The 15,019-nt window shown below is 37.3% G+C and overlaps 1 protein-coding gene and 1 long non-coding RNA gene across 2 annotated transcripts in view; one reads left to right on the top strand and one right to left on the bottom strand.

Moving 5' to 3' along the window:
- The window catches only part of IRAK1BP1 (interleukin 1 receptor associated kinase 1 binding protein 1), a 33,360-nt gene extending 25,567 nt beyond the window's left edge, over positions 1–7,793 (bottom strand). Inside the window, exon 1 of the mRNA XM_082405103.1 lies at positions 7,379–7,793. Coding sequence (XP_082261229.1) covers positions 7,379–7,693 — 315 coding nt within the window. The 5' untranslated portion in view covers positions 7,694–7,793. The remainder of the gene's footprint in view (positions 1–7,378) is intronic.
- The window catches only part of LOC309634734, a 58,684-nt gene continuing 51,428 nt past the window's right edge, over positions 7,764–15,019 (top strand). The window contains exon 1 of the long non-coding RNA XR_014248386.1: positions 7,764–7,828. This is a non-coding gene — a long non-coding RNA (uncharacterized lncRNA). The remainder of the gene's footprint in view (positions 7,829–15,019) is intronic.

The following is a 15,019-nucleotide window of genomic DNA, read 5'->3' as shown; positions in this document are numbered from 1 at the left end:
TGGATTTTAAAGGAAAAAATGGGAGTCAGTTAGTTAACGAGGGGAGAGAGATGACAGGAAATGACAGAAAGTTAGGCTCCATCTATTAAGCAAAAGAATTTGGAATATGAGGGGCCCTTTAACAGGGGAGTGATGTTTATAAACCCAGATTTTAAAGTTTAAAATGAATAAAGACTTTGTGAAGACACATTATAATTCATCCTGAAAAGTAATATAAATGAATTTTTGCACATCTACTGAACAAATTATTTACATGACTGCTTTCCTCCATCAGCAGAGATAACTGGGAGATTAATGACCTTTGTATGTCTTGTCTTGAACACTAAGTTTAAATGTAATTATAAATTGGATGTAGTCATTTATTTGGTTTTACATATTAGAAGTTACAGCCATGTGAACTCAGTATACATTTTAAGTAAATAACTTAAGAATTAGTTATATTATTCAAACAGGCCTGTAGCACTGGCAGAAGTTTCTGTGAGAAAATATTTTTCTATATATGAATTCACTTTATTCACATAATTTATAATTAGCATTAGAATTCTTCTAAACTGTAAAATCATTTAGAGACAACTTTTCAAAATGTCTTTTTAAATAACTCTATGTTTATAAATACAGTACAAATATATTTTCTCCCTAAAATAAAGACTTGCTTTTTCAGGGTGTGTCATTTCTAACAAAAGCACTTTTATGAACTCAATGTTGGGAGGGCATAAATCACAGCTCTGGCCTTTAGAGCCCTACTCTCTAAAATGAGCGAACTGAGACAGTGACCCATGCTGTGCTTTCTCATTCTCTTTCATTCTAATTATCTGGAGCCTAGGCTAGTTGGAAGAAACCTAGATTTTGGTTCCAGGAACACAGAAGTTCAAATACAGCCCTGGCTGAAGTTCAGAGCATTACTTAACCTCCTTAAATCTGGAAAGTGGGGATATTAAAACCGGCCTAACAGGGCTGTTGTGCTGATTAAATAAGTCTGGTTCATTTTTTTCTCCTTTTCTTAGAAGTAAGCTTAAAGCAAGATTTATTTAGCTATGTGTCTCACGGACATCTCTGGTAAGCAGAAGTATTTCATATATGTGGCATCTACAATATACTGGCTTAATTTTCTCTTTAAGCTAAAACGAAAAAATTTGGAGAAATTTTTTGAGTCTTTATAAAACGAAAATGGGTGCAATTCCGCACCCCCTCCCAGGCCCCACATTACTGTTTGCATAAAAATACCAAAGTATCAATTTATGCAAAGCTTTACCAGGGGAAAGACCTTCAGGATGGCGGACGAGTAAGACGTGGAGATCACCTTCCTCCCCACAAATACATCAGAAATACATCTACATGTGGAACAGCTCCTACAGAACACCTACTGAACGCTGGCAGAAGACCTCAGACTTCCCAAAAGGGTCTTGGTGCTCCAGTGGGGAGTCAGGCCTGTGTCTCTGAGGTGGGAGAGCCGAGTTCAGGACACTGGTCCACCAGAGACCTCCCAGCTCCACGTAATATCAAAGGACAAAAGCTCTCCCAGAAATCTCCATCTCAATGCTAGGACCCAGCTCCACTCAACAACCAGCAAGCTACAGTGCTGGACACCCTATGCCAAACAACTAGCAAGACAGGAACACAACCCCACTCATTAGCAGAGAAGCTGCCTAAAATCATAATAAGGTCACAGAAAACCCAAAACACACCACCGGACGTGGTCCTGCCCACCAGAAAGACAAGATCCAGCCTCATCCACCAGAACACAGGCACCAGTCCCCTCAACCAGGAAGCCTACACAACCCACTGAACCAACCTTAGCCACCGGGGGCAGACAGCAAAAACAACGGGAACTACGAACTTGCAGCCTGAGAAAAGGAGACTCCAAACACAGTAAGTTGAGTAAAATCAGAAGACAGAGAAACACACAGCAGATGAAGGAGCAGGGTCAAAACACACCAGACCTAACAAATGAAGAGGAAATAGGCAGCTACCTGAAAAAGAACTCAGAATAATGATAGTAAAGATGATCCAAAATCTTGTAAACAGAATGGAGAATACAAGAAACATTTAACAAGGACCTAGAAGAACTAAAGAGCAAACAAACAATGATGAACAACACAACAAACGAAATTAAAAATTCCCTACAAGGAATCAATAGCAGAATAACAGAGGCAGAAGAACAGATAAGTGACCTGGAAGATAAAATAGTGAAAATAACTACTGCAGAGCAGAATAAAGAAAAAACAATGAAAAGAATTGAGAACAGTCTTTGAGACCTCTGGGACAACATTAAACGCACCAATATTGGAATTACAGGGGTCCCAGAAAAAGAACAGAAAAAGAAAGGGACTGAGAAAATATTTGAAGAGATCATAGTTGAAAACTTCCCTAATATGGGAAAGGTAATAGTCAATCAAGTCCAGGAAGCACAGAGAGTCCCATACAGGATAAATCCAAGGAGAAACACACCAAGACACATATCAATCAAATTATCAAAAATTAAATACAAAGAAAAAATATTAAAAGCAGCAAGGGAAAAACAACAAATAACATACAAGGGAATCCCCATAAGGTTAACAGCTGATCTTTCAGCAGAAAATCTGCAAGCCAGAAGGGAGTAGCAGGACATATTTAAAGTGATGAAAGGGAAAAACCTAAAAGCAAGATTACTCTATCCAGCAAGGATCTCATTCAGATTCAGTGGAGAAATTAAAACCTTTACAGACAAGCAAAAGCTAAGGGAATTCAGCACCACCAAACCAGCTTTACAACAAATGCTAAAGGAACTTCTCTAGACAGGAAACACAAGAGAAGGAAAAGACCTACAAAATCGAACCCAAAACAATTAAGAAATGGTAATAGGAACATACATATCGATAACTACCTTAAATGTAAAGGGATTAAATGCTCCAACCAAAAGACATAGACTGGCTGAATGGATACAAAAACAAGACCAGTACATATGCTGTCTACAAGAGACCCACTTCAGACCTAGGGACACATACAGAAAGTGAGGGGATGGAAAAAGATATTCCATGCAAATGGAAATCAAGAGAAAGATGGAGTAGCAATTCTCATCTCAGACAAAATAGACTTTAAAATAAAGACTATTACAAGAGACAAAGAAGGACACTATATAATGATCAAGGGGATCAATCCAAGAAGATATAACAATTGTAAATATTTATGCACCCAACATAGGAGCACCTCAATACATAAGGCAAGTGCTAACAGCCACAAAAGGGGAAATCGGCAGTAACACAATCATAGTAGGGGACTTTAATACCCCACTTTCACCAATGGACAGATCATCCAAAATGAAAATAAATAAGGGAGCACAAGCTTTACATGATACATTAAACAAGATGGACTTAATTGCTATTTATAGGACATTCCATCCAAAAACAACAGAATAAAATTTTTTCTCAAGTGCTCATGGAACATTCTCCAGGATAGATCATATCTTGGGTCACAAATCAAGCCTTGGTAAATTTAAGAAAACTGAAATTGTATCAACTATCTTTTCTGACCACAATGCTATGAGACTAGATATCAATTACAGGAAAAATTCTGTAAAAAATACAAACACACGGAGGCTAAACAATACACTACTAAATAACCAAGAGATCACTGAGGAAATCAAAAAATACCTAGAAACAAATGACAATAAAAACACGATGACCAAAAACCTATGGGATGCAACAAAAGCAGTTCTAAGAGGGAAGTTTATAGCAATACAATCCTACCTCAAGAAGCAAGAAACATCTCAAATAAACAACCTAACCTTACATCTACAGCAATTAGAGAAAGAAGAACAAAAAAACCCCAGAGTTAGCAGAAGGAAAGAAATCATAAAGATCATATCAGAAATAAATGAAAAAGAAATGATAGCAAAGATCAATAAAACTAAAAGCTGGTTCTTTGACAAGATAAACAAAATTGATAAACCATTAGCCAGACTCATCAAGAAAAAAAGGGAGAAGACTCAAATCAACAGAATTAGAAATGAAAAAGAAGTAACAACTGACACTGCAGAAATACAAAGGATCATGAGAGATTACTACAAGCAACTCTATATACCAATAAAATGGACAACCTGGAAGAAATGGACAAATTGGTAGAAAAGCACAATCTTCTGAGACTGAACCAGGAAGAAATACAAAATATAAACAGACCAATCACAAGCACTGAAATTGAAACTGTGATTAAAAATCTTCTGACAAACAAAAGCAAAGGACCAGATGGCTTCACGGCAAATTCTATCAAACATTTAGAGAAAAGCTAACACCTATCCTTCTCAAACTCTTCCAAAATATAGCAGAGGGAGGAACACTCTCAAACTCACCCTATGAGGCCACCATCACGCTGATACCAAAACCAGACAAAGATGTCACAAAGAAAGAAAACTACAGGCCAATATCACTGATGAACATACATGCAAAAATCCTCAACAAAATGCTAGCAAACAGAATCCAACAGCACATTAAAAGGATCATACACCATGATCACCTCGCGTTTATCCTAGGAATGCAAGGATTCTTTAATATACACAAATCAATCAATGTGATAAACCATATTAACAAACTGAAGGAGAAAAACCATATGATCATCTCAATAGATGCAGAAATAGCTTTTGACAAAATTCAACACCCATTTATGATAAGAACCCTCCAGAAAGTAGGCATAGAGAGAACTTACCTCAACATAATAAAGGCCATATATGACAAACCCACAGTCAACATCGTTCTCAATGGTGAAAAACTGAAACCATTTCCTCTAAGATCAGGAACAAGACAAGGATGTCCACTCTCACCACTATTATTCAACATAGTTTTGGTAGTCCTAGCCACAGCAATAAGAGAAGAAAAAGAAATAAAGGAATCCAAATCAGAAAAGAAGAAGTAAACTTGTCACTGTTTGCAGATGACATAGAGAATCCTAAAGATGCTACCAGGAAACTACTAGAGCTAATCAATGAATCTGGTAAAGTGGCAGGATACAAAATGAATGCACAGAAATCTCTTGCATTCCTATACACTACTGATGAAAAATCTGAAAGAGAAATTAAGGAAACACTCCCATTTACCACTGCAACAAAAAGAATAAAATACCTAGGAATAAACCTACTTAAGGAGACAAAAGACCTGTATGCAGAAAACTATAAGACACTGATGAAAGAAATTAAAGATGATACAAACAGATGGAGAGATATACCATGTTCTTGGATTGGAAGAATCAACATTGTGAAAATGACTATACTACCCAAAGCAATCTACAGATTCAATGCAATCCATATCAAACTACTAATGGCATTTTTCACAGAACTAGAACAAAAAATTTCACAATTTGTATGGAAACACAAAAGACCCCGAATAGCCAAAGCAATCTAGAGAAAGAAAAATGGAGCTGGAGGAATCAGGCTCCCTGACTTCAGACTCTACTACAAAGCTACAGTAATCAAGACAGTATGGTACTGGCACAAAAACAGAAATATAGATCAATGGAACAGGATAGAAAGCCCAGAGATAAACCCATGCACATATGGTCACCTTATTTTTGATAAAGGAGGCAAAAATATACAATGGAGGAAAGACAGCCTCTTCAATAAGTGGTGCCAGGAAAACTGGACAGCTACATTTAAAAGAATGAAATTAGAACACTCCCTAACACCATACAGAAAAATAAACTTACAATGGATTAAAGTCCTAAATGTAAGGCCAGACACCATCAAACTCTTAGAGGAAAACATAGGCAGAACACTCTATGACATAAATCACAGCAAGATCCTTTTTGACCCACCTCCTAGAGAAATGGAAATAAAAACAAAAATAAACAAATGGGACCTAATGAAACTTAAAAGCTTTTGCACAGCAAAGGAAACCATAAACAAGACCAAAAGACAACCCTTAGAATGGGAGAAAATATTTGCAAATGAAGCAACTGACAAAGGATTAATCTCCAAAACATACAAGCAACCCATGCAGCTCAATATCAAAAAAAACAAACAACCCAATCCAAAAATGGGCAGAAGACCTAAATAGACATTCTCCAAAGAAGATATACAGATTGCCAACAAACACATGAAAGAATGCTCAACATCATTAATCATTAGAGAAATGCAAATCAAAACTACAATGAGATATCATCTCACACCGGTCAGAATGGCCATCATCAAAAAAATCTACAAACAATAAATGCTGGAGAGGGTGTGGAGAAAAGGGAACCCTCTTGCACTGTTGGTGGGAATGTAAATTGATACAGCCACTATGGAGAACAGTATGGAGGTTCCTTAAAAAACTAAAAATAGAACTACCATACGACCCAGCAATCCCACTACTGGGCATATACCCTGAGAAAACCATAATTCAAACAGAGTCATGTACCACAATGTTCACTGCAGCTCTGTTTACAATAGCCAGGACATGGAAGCAACCAAAGTGTCCGTCGACAGATGAATGGATAAAGAAGATGTGGCACATATATACAATGGAATATTACTCAGCCATAAAATGAAACGAAACTGAGTTATTCGTAGTGAGGTGGATGGACCTAGAGTCTGTCATACAGAGTGAAGTAAGTCAGAAAGAGAAAAACAAATACTGTATGCTAACACATATATATGGAATCTAAAAAAAAATGGTCAGAAGAACCTAGGGGCAAGATGGGAATAAAGATGCAGACCTACTAGAGAATGGACTTGAGGACACGGGGAGGGGGAAGGGTAAGCTGTGTCAAAGTGAGAGAGTGGCACGGACATATATACACTACCAAATGTAAAATAGATAGCTAGTGGGAAGCAGCCGCATAGCACAGGGGGATCAGCTCCGTGCTTTGTGACCACCTAGAGGGGTGGGATAGGGAGGGTGGGAGGGAGATGGAAGAGGGAAGAGATATGGGAATATATTTATATGTATAACTGATTCACTTTGTTACAAAGCAGAAACTAACACACCACTGTAAAGCAATTATATTCCAATAAAGATGTTAAAAAAAAAAAAGCTTTACCAGTTTGGGAGCAAGCCCTGTTTTTCACTTGCTAATTCCGTGGTGCAGAATAAAAAAAACACAATGATTTAGTGTCTAGCACACTACTTAGGCAAGCACTTACATCTAATGTTTCAAGTTTAACACTTCGTCATTTCAACGTTAAAAACAAAATTATTGCAGCAAATATCGCCAAATAAAACCCCATTCAATTTGAATTCTTTTATTTTACAAGTCTCTGCAGCTGATAATTACTTTCATCAAGAAGGATGGGCCAGAGATCCACTCTGCCAGGTCCTCGCGCCTTCTAATGCCACCGATGATACAAAAGTGTCCCAGACGCTCCCCACCCCCCAACCTCCGCCGCCGGGTTTTCTTGGGCAGGCTAGAAGCTCGTCGCCCGCGGACCCCTCACCTGCACGCCCTGCTGCTGGAGGGTCTGCGTGACGTAGTCCAGGCGGCGGCAAACGCTCTTCTTGGCCTCGGCCGCTGCCTCCTTGGTGCTGCTCATCTGCACGACCACCTGCGCCCGGTCGGGGGTCGCAGACACCTCCGCAGTGCCGCTTACATGCACCTCGCGGGTGGCAGTCTGGGCCTGCGCTGAGGAGAGAGGGCGGCGGAGGCCATGCAGCGTCTCTCCGCCCGAGAGCAAATAGTTCTCCCGGCCCCGGTCGGCCCAGGGAACCAGTTCCACGAATACCCGGGACTGAGGGGCCTGTTGCAAAGACATAGTGAGGGCAGCTGGGTTTCCATAGCAACTCAGAGCCGACGGCGGCCGCAGGGGCCCAAGCGCGTCAGGGCTTGCGCCTGCGCGGCGCAAAGAATGCCGGGATGGGCTTGGAGATCTAGGAGCTCGTGGCGCGAGGTACTTACTCCTTGCGGAGCGTCTTAACGCGTCTCCTTTACAAGTGGTTGGCTGAGCGGGTCGCTCTGGTTTTTAACTTGTTTAACTTCCGGCCTTCAAAAACCGTAGCGAGGTTTCTCTGCGGCCTCCCTCTCAGTGAGCTCCCATTTCCACGCGCTCCGTCGGCCTCGGCCGGCCACGTACCTTGCCTACCTTGGAAGCTTCCTGATAGGCCCCGTGGCGCTTTTATCTTTCTCTGATGCCAGTCTGCGATTGTCACAAGTTTGTCTTTCCTTTTGTCTGACTTTACCATTTCACTTGGGCACAGCTTTTTGGACCGCGCAGCACCATGGATCGCCAGAGATTTGTGTTGGAATGAAATGCTCTTTACCAGTTTGATCTTGGAAGTTTATGATTCCTCGAATCTCATTTTCATCGTCTATAAAGCCGTATTGATAATACATTCACATTTGCAATGTGGTTATAAAGTGTTTGCCATATGGAAAACAGAAAATAATGGATAGTAGTAATAGCTAAAGCTTTGGCATGCTTTTCAAGTCTGTCGAATTTTCTCTAAAATTCCTGGAATGGTTCTGGCCTTGAATAAGGACAGGCAAAACTCAAGCGGTAGCAAAGCACATACAACATGGACATTGCAGGGCCTGTACTACTTAGTTCTTGTCTATACCCTTTGCTTGGCACAACAACAGAATCCTTAACCCAGTGACCTGCATTAAGTAGGTTTTCTTCTTACCAATAAGTAATGATGTACAAAAATAGCCCTCCTATACCATGAGGAAAAAAATTTTTTTTTGGATAACTAATTTAAAAAAAAAAGGACAACTATTCTCTTGAAAGGAGCCTGAACAAGCCAACTGACAATCTTCAGGTAGTTTCTTCTCTATCATTTTTCTTTTATTTCTGATTAGTATAATTCAATTAAATCAGATGGTACCCCCCACCTTCATTTGGCTCATTACTGGGTGAAGTAGTTTTGTATATATTTATTTTGATGTTTATTATTAGCTAAAAACAATTATATGTTAGTCTTTTAATTTAAAAACTTTCCCACCATAATTTTTTAAGTAATTTGAGTCACCCGAAATAATGTTTCTTGAATTTCGTAGAAAATTCTTTTTCTTTAATGATAAATGTGGAAAAATATAATCTCCAAAATGAACTATTGAATGAATGAATGTCATAAGTAAGAAGCAATAGGAGTTTTAAGTGCATATAAATATTTAGGGTATGATAAAAGTAGGTTTTAAATAAATGGGAAAATGAGTAAGTGGTACAGGGATAATTGGTTGGCTATGTGAAAAAAGAATTGATCTGGATCTTACATCATGCACTAAAAATAAAATTCAGATGAGACAAAAAAAATAGTAAGAGAACATGGGTGAATATAAATATAATTCTGGGAATGAGAAGAACTTTCTAGGCATGATTTCAAATGCAGCAACTGTAAGAAAATGTCTGAAAAATTTGACTACACTGAAACAACTTCAGTATGTGAAACAAAACAAAAAGATGAAGGGGAAAACAAATTGGGGAAAATATTTGTGTAAAAAGCAAATAGTCAATGTTTAGTGAGCTCCTACCAGAATAAAATGAAAGAAAACTGAATAATGAACACAGAGGCAAACCGCTGGTTAGTCAGGGCTGCCATAATAAAATACCGTGGAGTGGATGGCTTAATAGAAATTTGCTTTCTCTGGAGGCTAGAAATCCAAGATGAAGGTGTTGACAGGTTTAGTGTCTCCTGAGGCCTCTCTCCTTGGTTTGCAGACAGCCTTCTCACTGTGTCCTCACACGCCTTTCCTATGTGTGCAAACATCCCTGCTGTTTCTTTGTCTTCTTATAAGAATACCAGTTCTGTTGGATTAGAGCTCTACCCTAATGACTTTATTGAACCTGAATCTCCTCTTTAAAGACCCTGTCTCTAAATATAATCATATCGCGGGTTAGCACTTCAACGTATGAGTTTGGGTGGTGGTAGGGTCACAATTCAGTCCAAAACACAAGCCAGTAATGCAGAAACACCAGTAGTCTATAACGAGAAAAAAAAATTTATCTTTAGTAGTTAAAAAATGCAGATTTTACAATAAATATCCTTTTTTTGGACTGTCATTTTGGAAAATGATGAAGTAGGAATGGAGATGGAATAGATAAAAGAGTAATTTTGAAAGAAGAATGGAATAGTTCATGGTGAAAGAACTATATAGTAAATAAAAGAGAAGGATAAACCAAAGCTGACTAAGGTTTCTAGTCAGGAGAACTGGGAAAATGAGAATGATAGAGTATGTCCATTGTTCAACTAACAATGACCTAATTCTCCTTTAGAATCAATGCTGAGCTTCTAGCAACCATTTTTAATAACACGACTCTTGACTTTGTACTTTACACAATTTGATTAGATGCAGAATAGGCACTTGATTCCAGCTGGGCCAGTTAGAGGTTTTTTGTTTTTATTATTCATGGGAATCTATATTTACACCAAATTTTAAAAATTCAGTCTCTCAGATGGTGGACCATGACACACACACACACACACACACACACACACACATATATAACTTTGAGAGATAATAGATTTGCCATTTTTCACATACCATTTCTAGTAGAGAAGCAGAAAATGTCAGTGTGTCAGTGTATGGAGAAAAGGAAAGAAAGAGAGAGAGAGGAAATCACTCAGAGAGGAACAGAGATGAGATTAAGAATCCAAATGCAGTTCCAATTTATGTTTATAGAATTTTCCTTAGGCCTGTCTTCATTCCTGGAGTTCTATAAAATATTCCTGTATCCTTATCATAAAATCTCACCTGCCTTTTTTTAATGCATAAGTAGGTTGACTGTGTTTTATGTTATCTTAAAACTAAGCATTTTGACTGATAACAGTGGATAATAGAGGAGAATTCAAAGAAGACATACAGCTTTCAGCCTTAAGGAATTTATAGAGCGCCACACAAAGTAGATCATTAGGTGCACAGTTCAAAGCTTCACTCATGGAGAAAATTTTGCTTTTCACTGTCATTCAGTTGAATGATTGTCATGCAGCTATTTTGCATTTCCAACTAGAACCTGTTTATCTAGGCAGCCTACCCATAAACCTATCCATAAAACCACAGGCTTTTCCCTCTTCCTTTAGCATTTTATACAAGAAGCCCTATATAACCATTGGTATGAGCTGAGAATGGTGTTATAGTGCAACCTTGGTGAGTGGCATGGGAGTCTGAGTAACCTCTTCATTGAGCTTGCTTATGTCCTCTGGTCCTGTTCATCCTTCCTTTTGTTAATGTGGTGTATCACATTGATTGATTTGCAGATATTGAACCATCCTTACATCCCTGAAATAAATCCCACCTGACAATGGTGTATGATCCTTTTTGTATATTGTTGAATTCAGCTTGCTAATATTTGTTAAGGATTTTTGCATCTATATTCATCAGAGACGTTGGCCTGTAATTTTCTTTTTTGTAGTGTCTTTGGTTTTGGTGTCAGGGTAATGGTAATTAATTAATAATAATTAATGGTAATGTGGCCTTGTAGAATGAAAATGGGAGTGTTGCCTCCTTTTCAATATTTTGGACTAGTTTGAGAAAGATAGGTATTAGCTCTCCTTTTTATATTTGGTAGAATTCCCCTCTGATGCTGTCTGGTCATGGAGTTTGCTGAGAGTTGTGTTATTTATTTATTTATATATTTATTTTATTACAAGTTCAGTTTTACTACTATTGATTGGTCCGTTCAGATTGTCTATTTCTTCCTGATTCAGTCTTGGGTGGTTGTATGTTTATAGAAATTTATCCATTTCTTCTAGGTTGTCCAATTTTTTGGCGTATAACTGTTCATAGTATTCTCATGACTTTTTGGATCTCTGATATCAGTTATTTCTCCTCTTTCACTTCTTATTTTGTTTATTTGAATTCTCTCTCTTTTTTTCTTGATGAGCCTAGCTAAAACTTTATCAATTTTGTTTATCTTTTCAAAAAACCATCTCTTGGTTTCATTGATATTTTCAATTTTTTTTGGTCTCTATTTTATTTCCTCTATGAACTTTATTATTTCCTTCATTCTGCTGACTTTGGCCTTTGTTTGTTCTTCTTTTTCTAATTCCTTTAGATAGTAAGTTAGGTTGTTTATTTGAGATTTTTCTTGCTCACTGAGCTAGGCCTATATCACTGTAAACCTCCCTCTTAGAACTGCTTTTGCTGTATCTGATAGATTTTGGAAAATTGTGTTTCTATTTTCATTTATCTTCAGGTATTTTCTGATTTTCTTTTTCATTTTTTCATTGACCAAATAGTTTTTTAGTAGCATGTTGTTTAGTCTCTACATGTTTGTGTTTTTCCCATTTTTCTTTCTATAATTGAGTTCTAGTTTCATATCACTGTGGTCAGAAAAAATGCTTGCTATAATTTCTATCCTCTTAAATTTGTTGAGAATTGCTTTGTGGCCTACCATGTGATCTACCCTGGAGAACATTCCATGTGCATTTGAAAAGAATGTGTATTCTACTGTTTTTGGATGGAATGTCCTGTAGATAGCTATTAAGTCCAGTTGGTCTAATATGTCATTTTTTTAAACATTTTTATTGGAGTATAATTGCTTTACAATGCTGTGTTTGTTTCTGCTTTATAACAAGGTGAATCAGCTATACATATACATATATCCCCATATCTCCTCCCTCTTGTGTCTCCCTCCCATCCTCCCTATCCCATCCCTCTTGGTGGTTACAAAGCACCCAGCTGATCTCCCTGTGCTATGTGGCTGCTTCCCACTAGCTATCTATTTTATAACATGTCATTTAAGACTGATGTTTCCTTATTGATTTTATGTCTGGATGATCTGTCTGTTGACGTAAGTGCGGTGTTAAAGTCCCCCACTATTATTGTGTTACTGTCAATTTCTCCCTTTATGTCTGCTAGTATTTGCCTTATATGTTTAGGTGCTCCTATATTACGTGCATATATGTTAACAAATGTTATATTCTCTTCTTGTATTGATCCCTTTATCATTATATATTGCCCTTCTTCATCTTTTGTTATAGACTTTGTTTTAAAGTCTTTTTTGTCTGATAGGAGTATTGCTCCTGCTTCTTGTCATTTCCATGAAATATCGTTCTCAATTATATCACTTTTAGTCTGTGTGTGCCTTTAGTTCTGAAGTGAGTCTCTTATAAGCAGTGTGTAAATGGGTCTTTTTAAAAAATTTATCCAATCAGCCACCCTATGTCTTTTGATTGGAGCATTTAGTCCATTGACATTTAAAGTGATTATTGATAGGTATATGTACTTATTGCCCTTTTGCTACTTATTTTCTAGTTGTTTTTGTAGTTCTTTACTGTTCTTTTCTTTAGGTTCTTGTGGTTTGATGATTTTCTTTAGTGATATGCTTGTGTCCCTTTCTGTCTTGTTTTTGTGTATCTATTGTAGGTTTTTAATTTGTTGTGATTACCATGGGGTTCATATACGTTGACTATAAATATGTCTACTTGTTTTAAACTAGTAGTCATTTTAGTTCAAACACATTCTGAAAGATCTACCATTTTTACTCCCTTCTCTCACATTTTTTGTTCTTGATATATTTTAACCTTCATGTTTATCCCTTTATTGTTTGTTGTAGTTATAGTTGATTTTTACATTTTTTGTATTTTAATACTAGCTTATTTATCTGATTCATCCTCAGCCTTTACTATATATTTGCCTTTGCTAGTGGGATTTTTCCTTTCCTATAGATATTTCTTGTTGTAGCCTTTTCTTTTCCACTTAGAGTAGATCCTTTAACACTTCTTTTAGGGTAGGTTCAATATTGATGAACTCTTTTAGTTTTTCCTTATCTGAGAAGTTCTTTATCTCTACTTCAATTCTAAGTGATTATCTTGCTGGGTAGATTTTCCTAAGTTGGAGGTTTTCCATGTTTAGCACTTTAAATATACCATGCCACTCTCTTCTGGCCTGCAAATTTTCTGCAGAAAAATAGCCTTATTGGGCTTCCCTTGTATATGACTCTGTTTTTCTCTTGCTGCCTTTCAAATTATCTCTTTATCTTTAACTTTTGTCATTTTAATTATGATGTGTCTTTGATGATGTCTGTTTGGGTTCATCTTGTTTGGGACCCTCTGTGTTTCCTGTACCTCACTATCTGTTCTTCAGGTTCAGGAAGTTTTCAGCCATAATCTTATCAAATGCATTTTTAGCCCTTTATCGCTTCTTCTTTTGGGCCCCCCTATAATGTGAATGTTGGTACTCTGTTGTTGTCCCAGAGGTCCCTTAGACTATTTTTAAAAATTTGTTTTTCTTTTTGCTGTTCTTATGGCTGATTTCCATTATTCTATCTTCCAGATCACTTATGAGTTCTTCTGTATCATCCAGTCTGCTGTTAATTCCTTCTCATGTGTTTTTCATTTCCATTATTGTATTCAGTTCTGACTGGTTCTTTTTTATATTTTCTAGTTCCTTGTTAAAATTCTCATTGTGTTTATCTATTATTTTCCCTTATTCAGCTAGCATTCTTATTACTCATGCTTTGAACTCTTTATATGGTAAATTATTCATTTCTGTTTCATTAATTGTTTTTTCAGGAGTTTGCTCTTGTTCTTTCAATTGAAAAATTTCTCTGTCTTCTCATTTTGCTTAACTTTCTCTGTCTCTGTGAAATTTTTTGAAATAGTTACCTATTGTGGTCTTGAAGGAGTGTCCTTGTGTGGGAATGTACCTGTACTGTCTGTTTGTACCCAGTGGCTTTGTTGGAAGAGCTGGATCTGACATAAGCATGAGTCAGTCTTTCCCCAAGGTTTGCTGGAAGCTATCACTTTGGTAGGAGGTGGGACTGGAGATGAAGGGGCAGAGCCTCTTGTCCTGCTCATGCTTGGTGTCCCAGATATACTATTTTTATCTTTTGATGGATTTCTGCTGGACTGATTGTATGTTTTGGAGTGTCCGACAGGACCCATCTTTAGATGGGCAATTCTTTACATCTTCAAAAAAAATCTGTTAGAAGAGAATGGAGTAGTATATTCTAAATGCAGAGGTAAAAAATGAAATTGAACATGAAGTGTGTATTAGTTAAACTCTCCCTCAAGAATGAGGGAAAAATAGAGATTTTTTCAGACATACAAAAACTTAGGGCGTTTACCACTTACAATCTCTCACTAAAATATTATCATGGAATATGCCTCTGTAATATTAGTAAGTCCAGGGACTTCCCTGG

This window comes from Balaenoptera borealis (genome assembly GCF_965194805.1).
Source record: "Balaenoptera borealis genome assembly, chromosome: 9".
Taxonomy (NCBI): Eukaryota; Metazoa; Chordata; class Mammalia; order Artiodactyla; family Balaenopteridae; genus Balaenoptera; species Balaenoptera borealis.
This window is presented reverse-complemented; position numbering and strand designations above follow the sequence as displayed.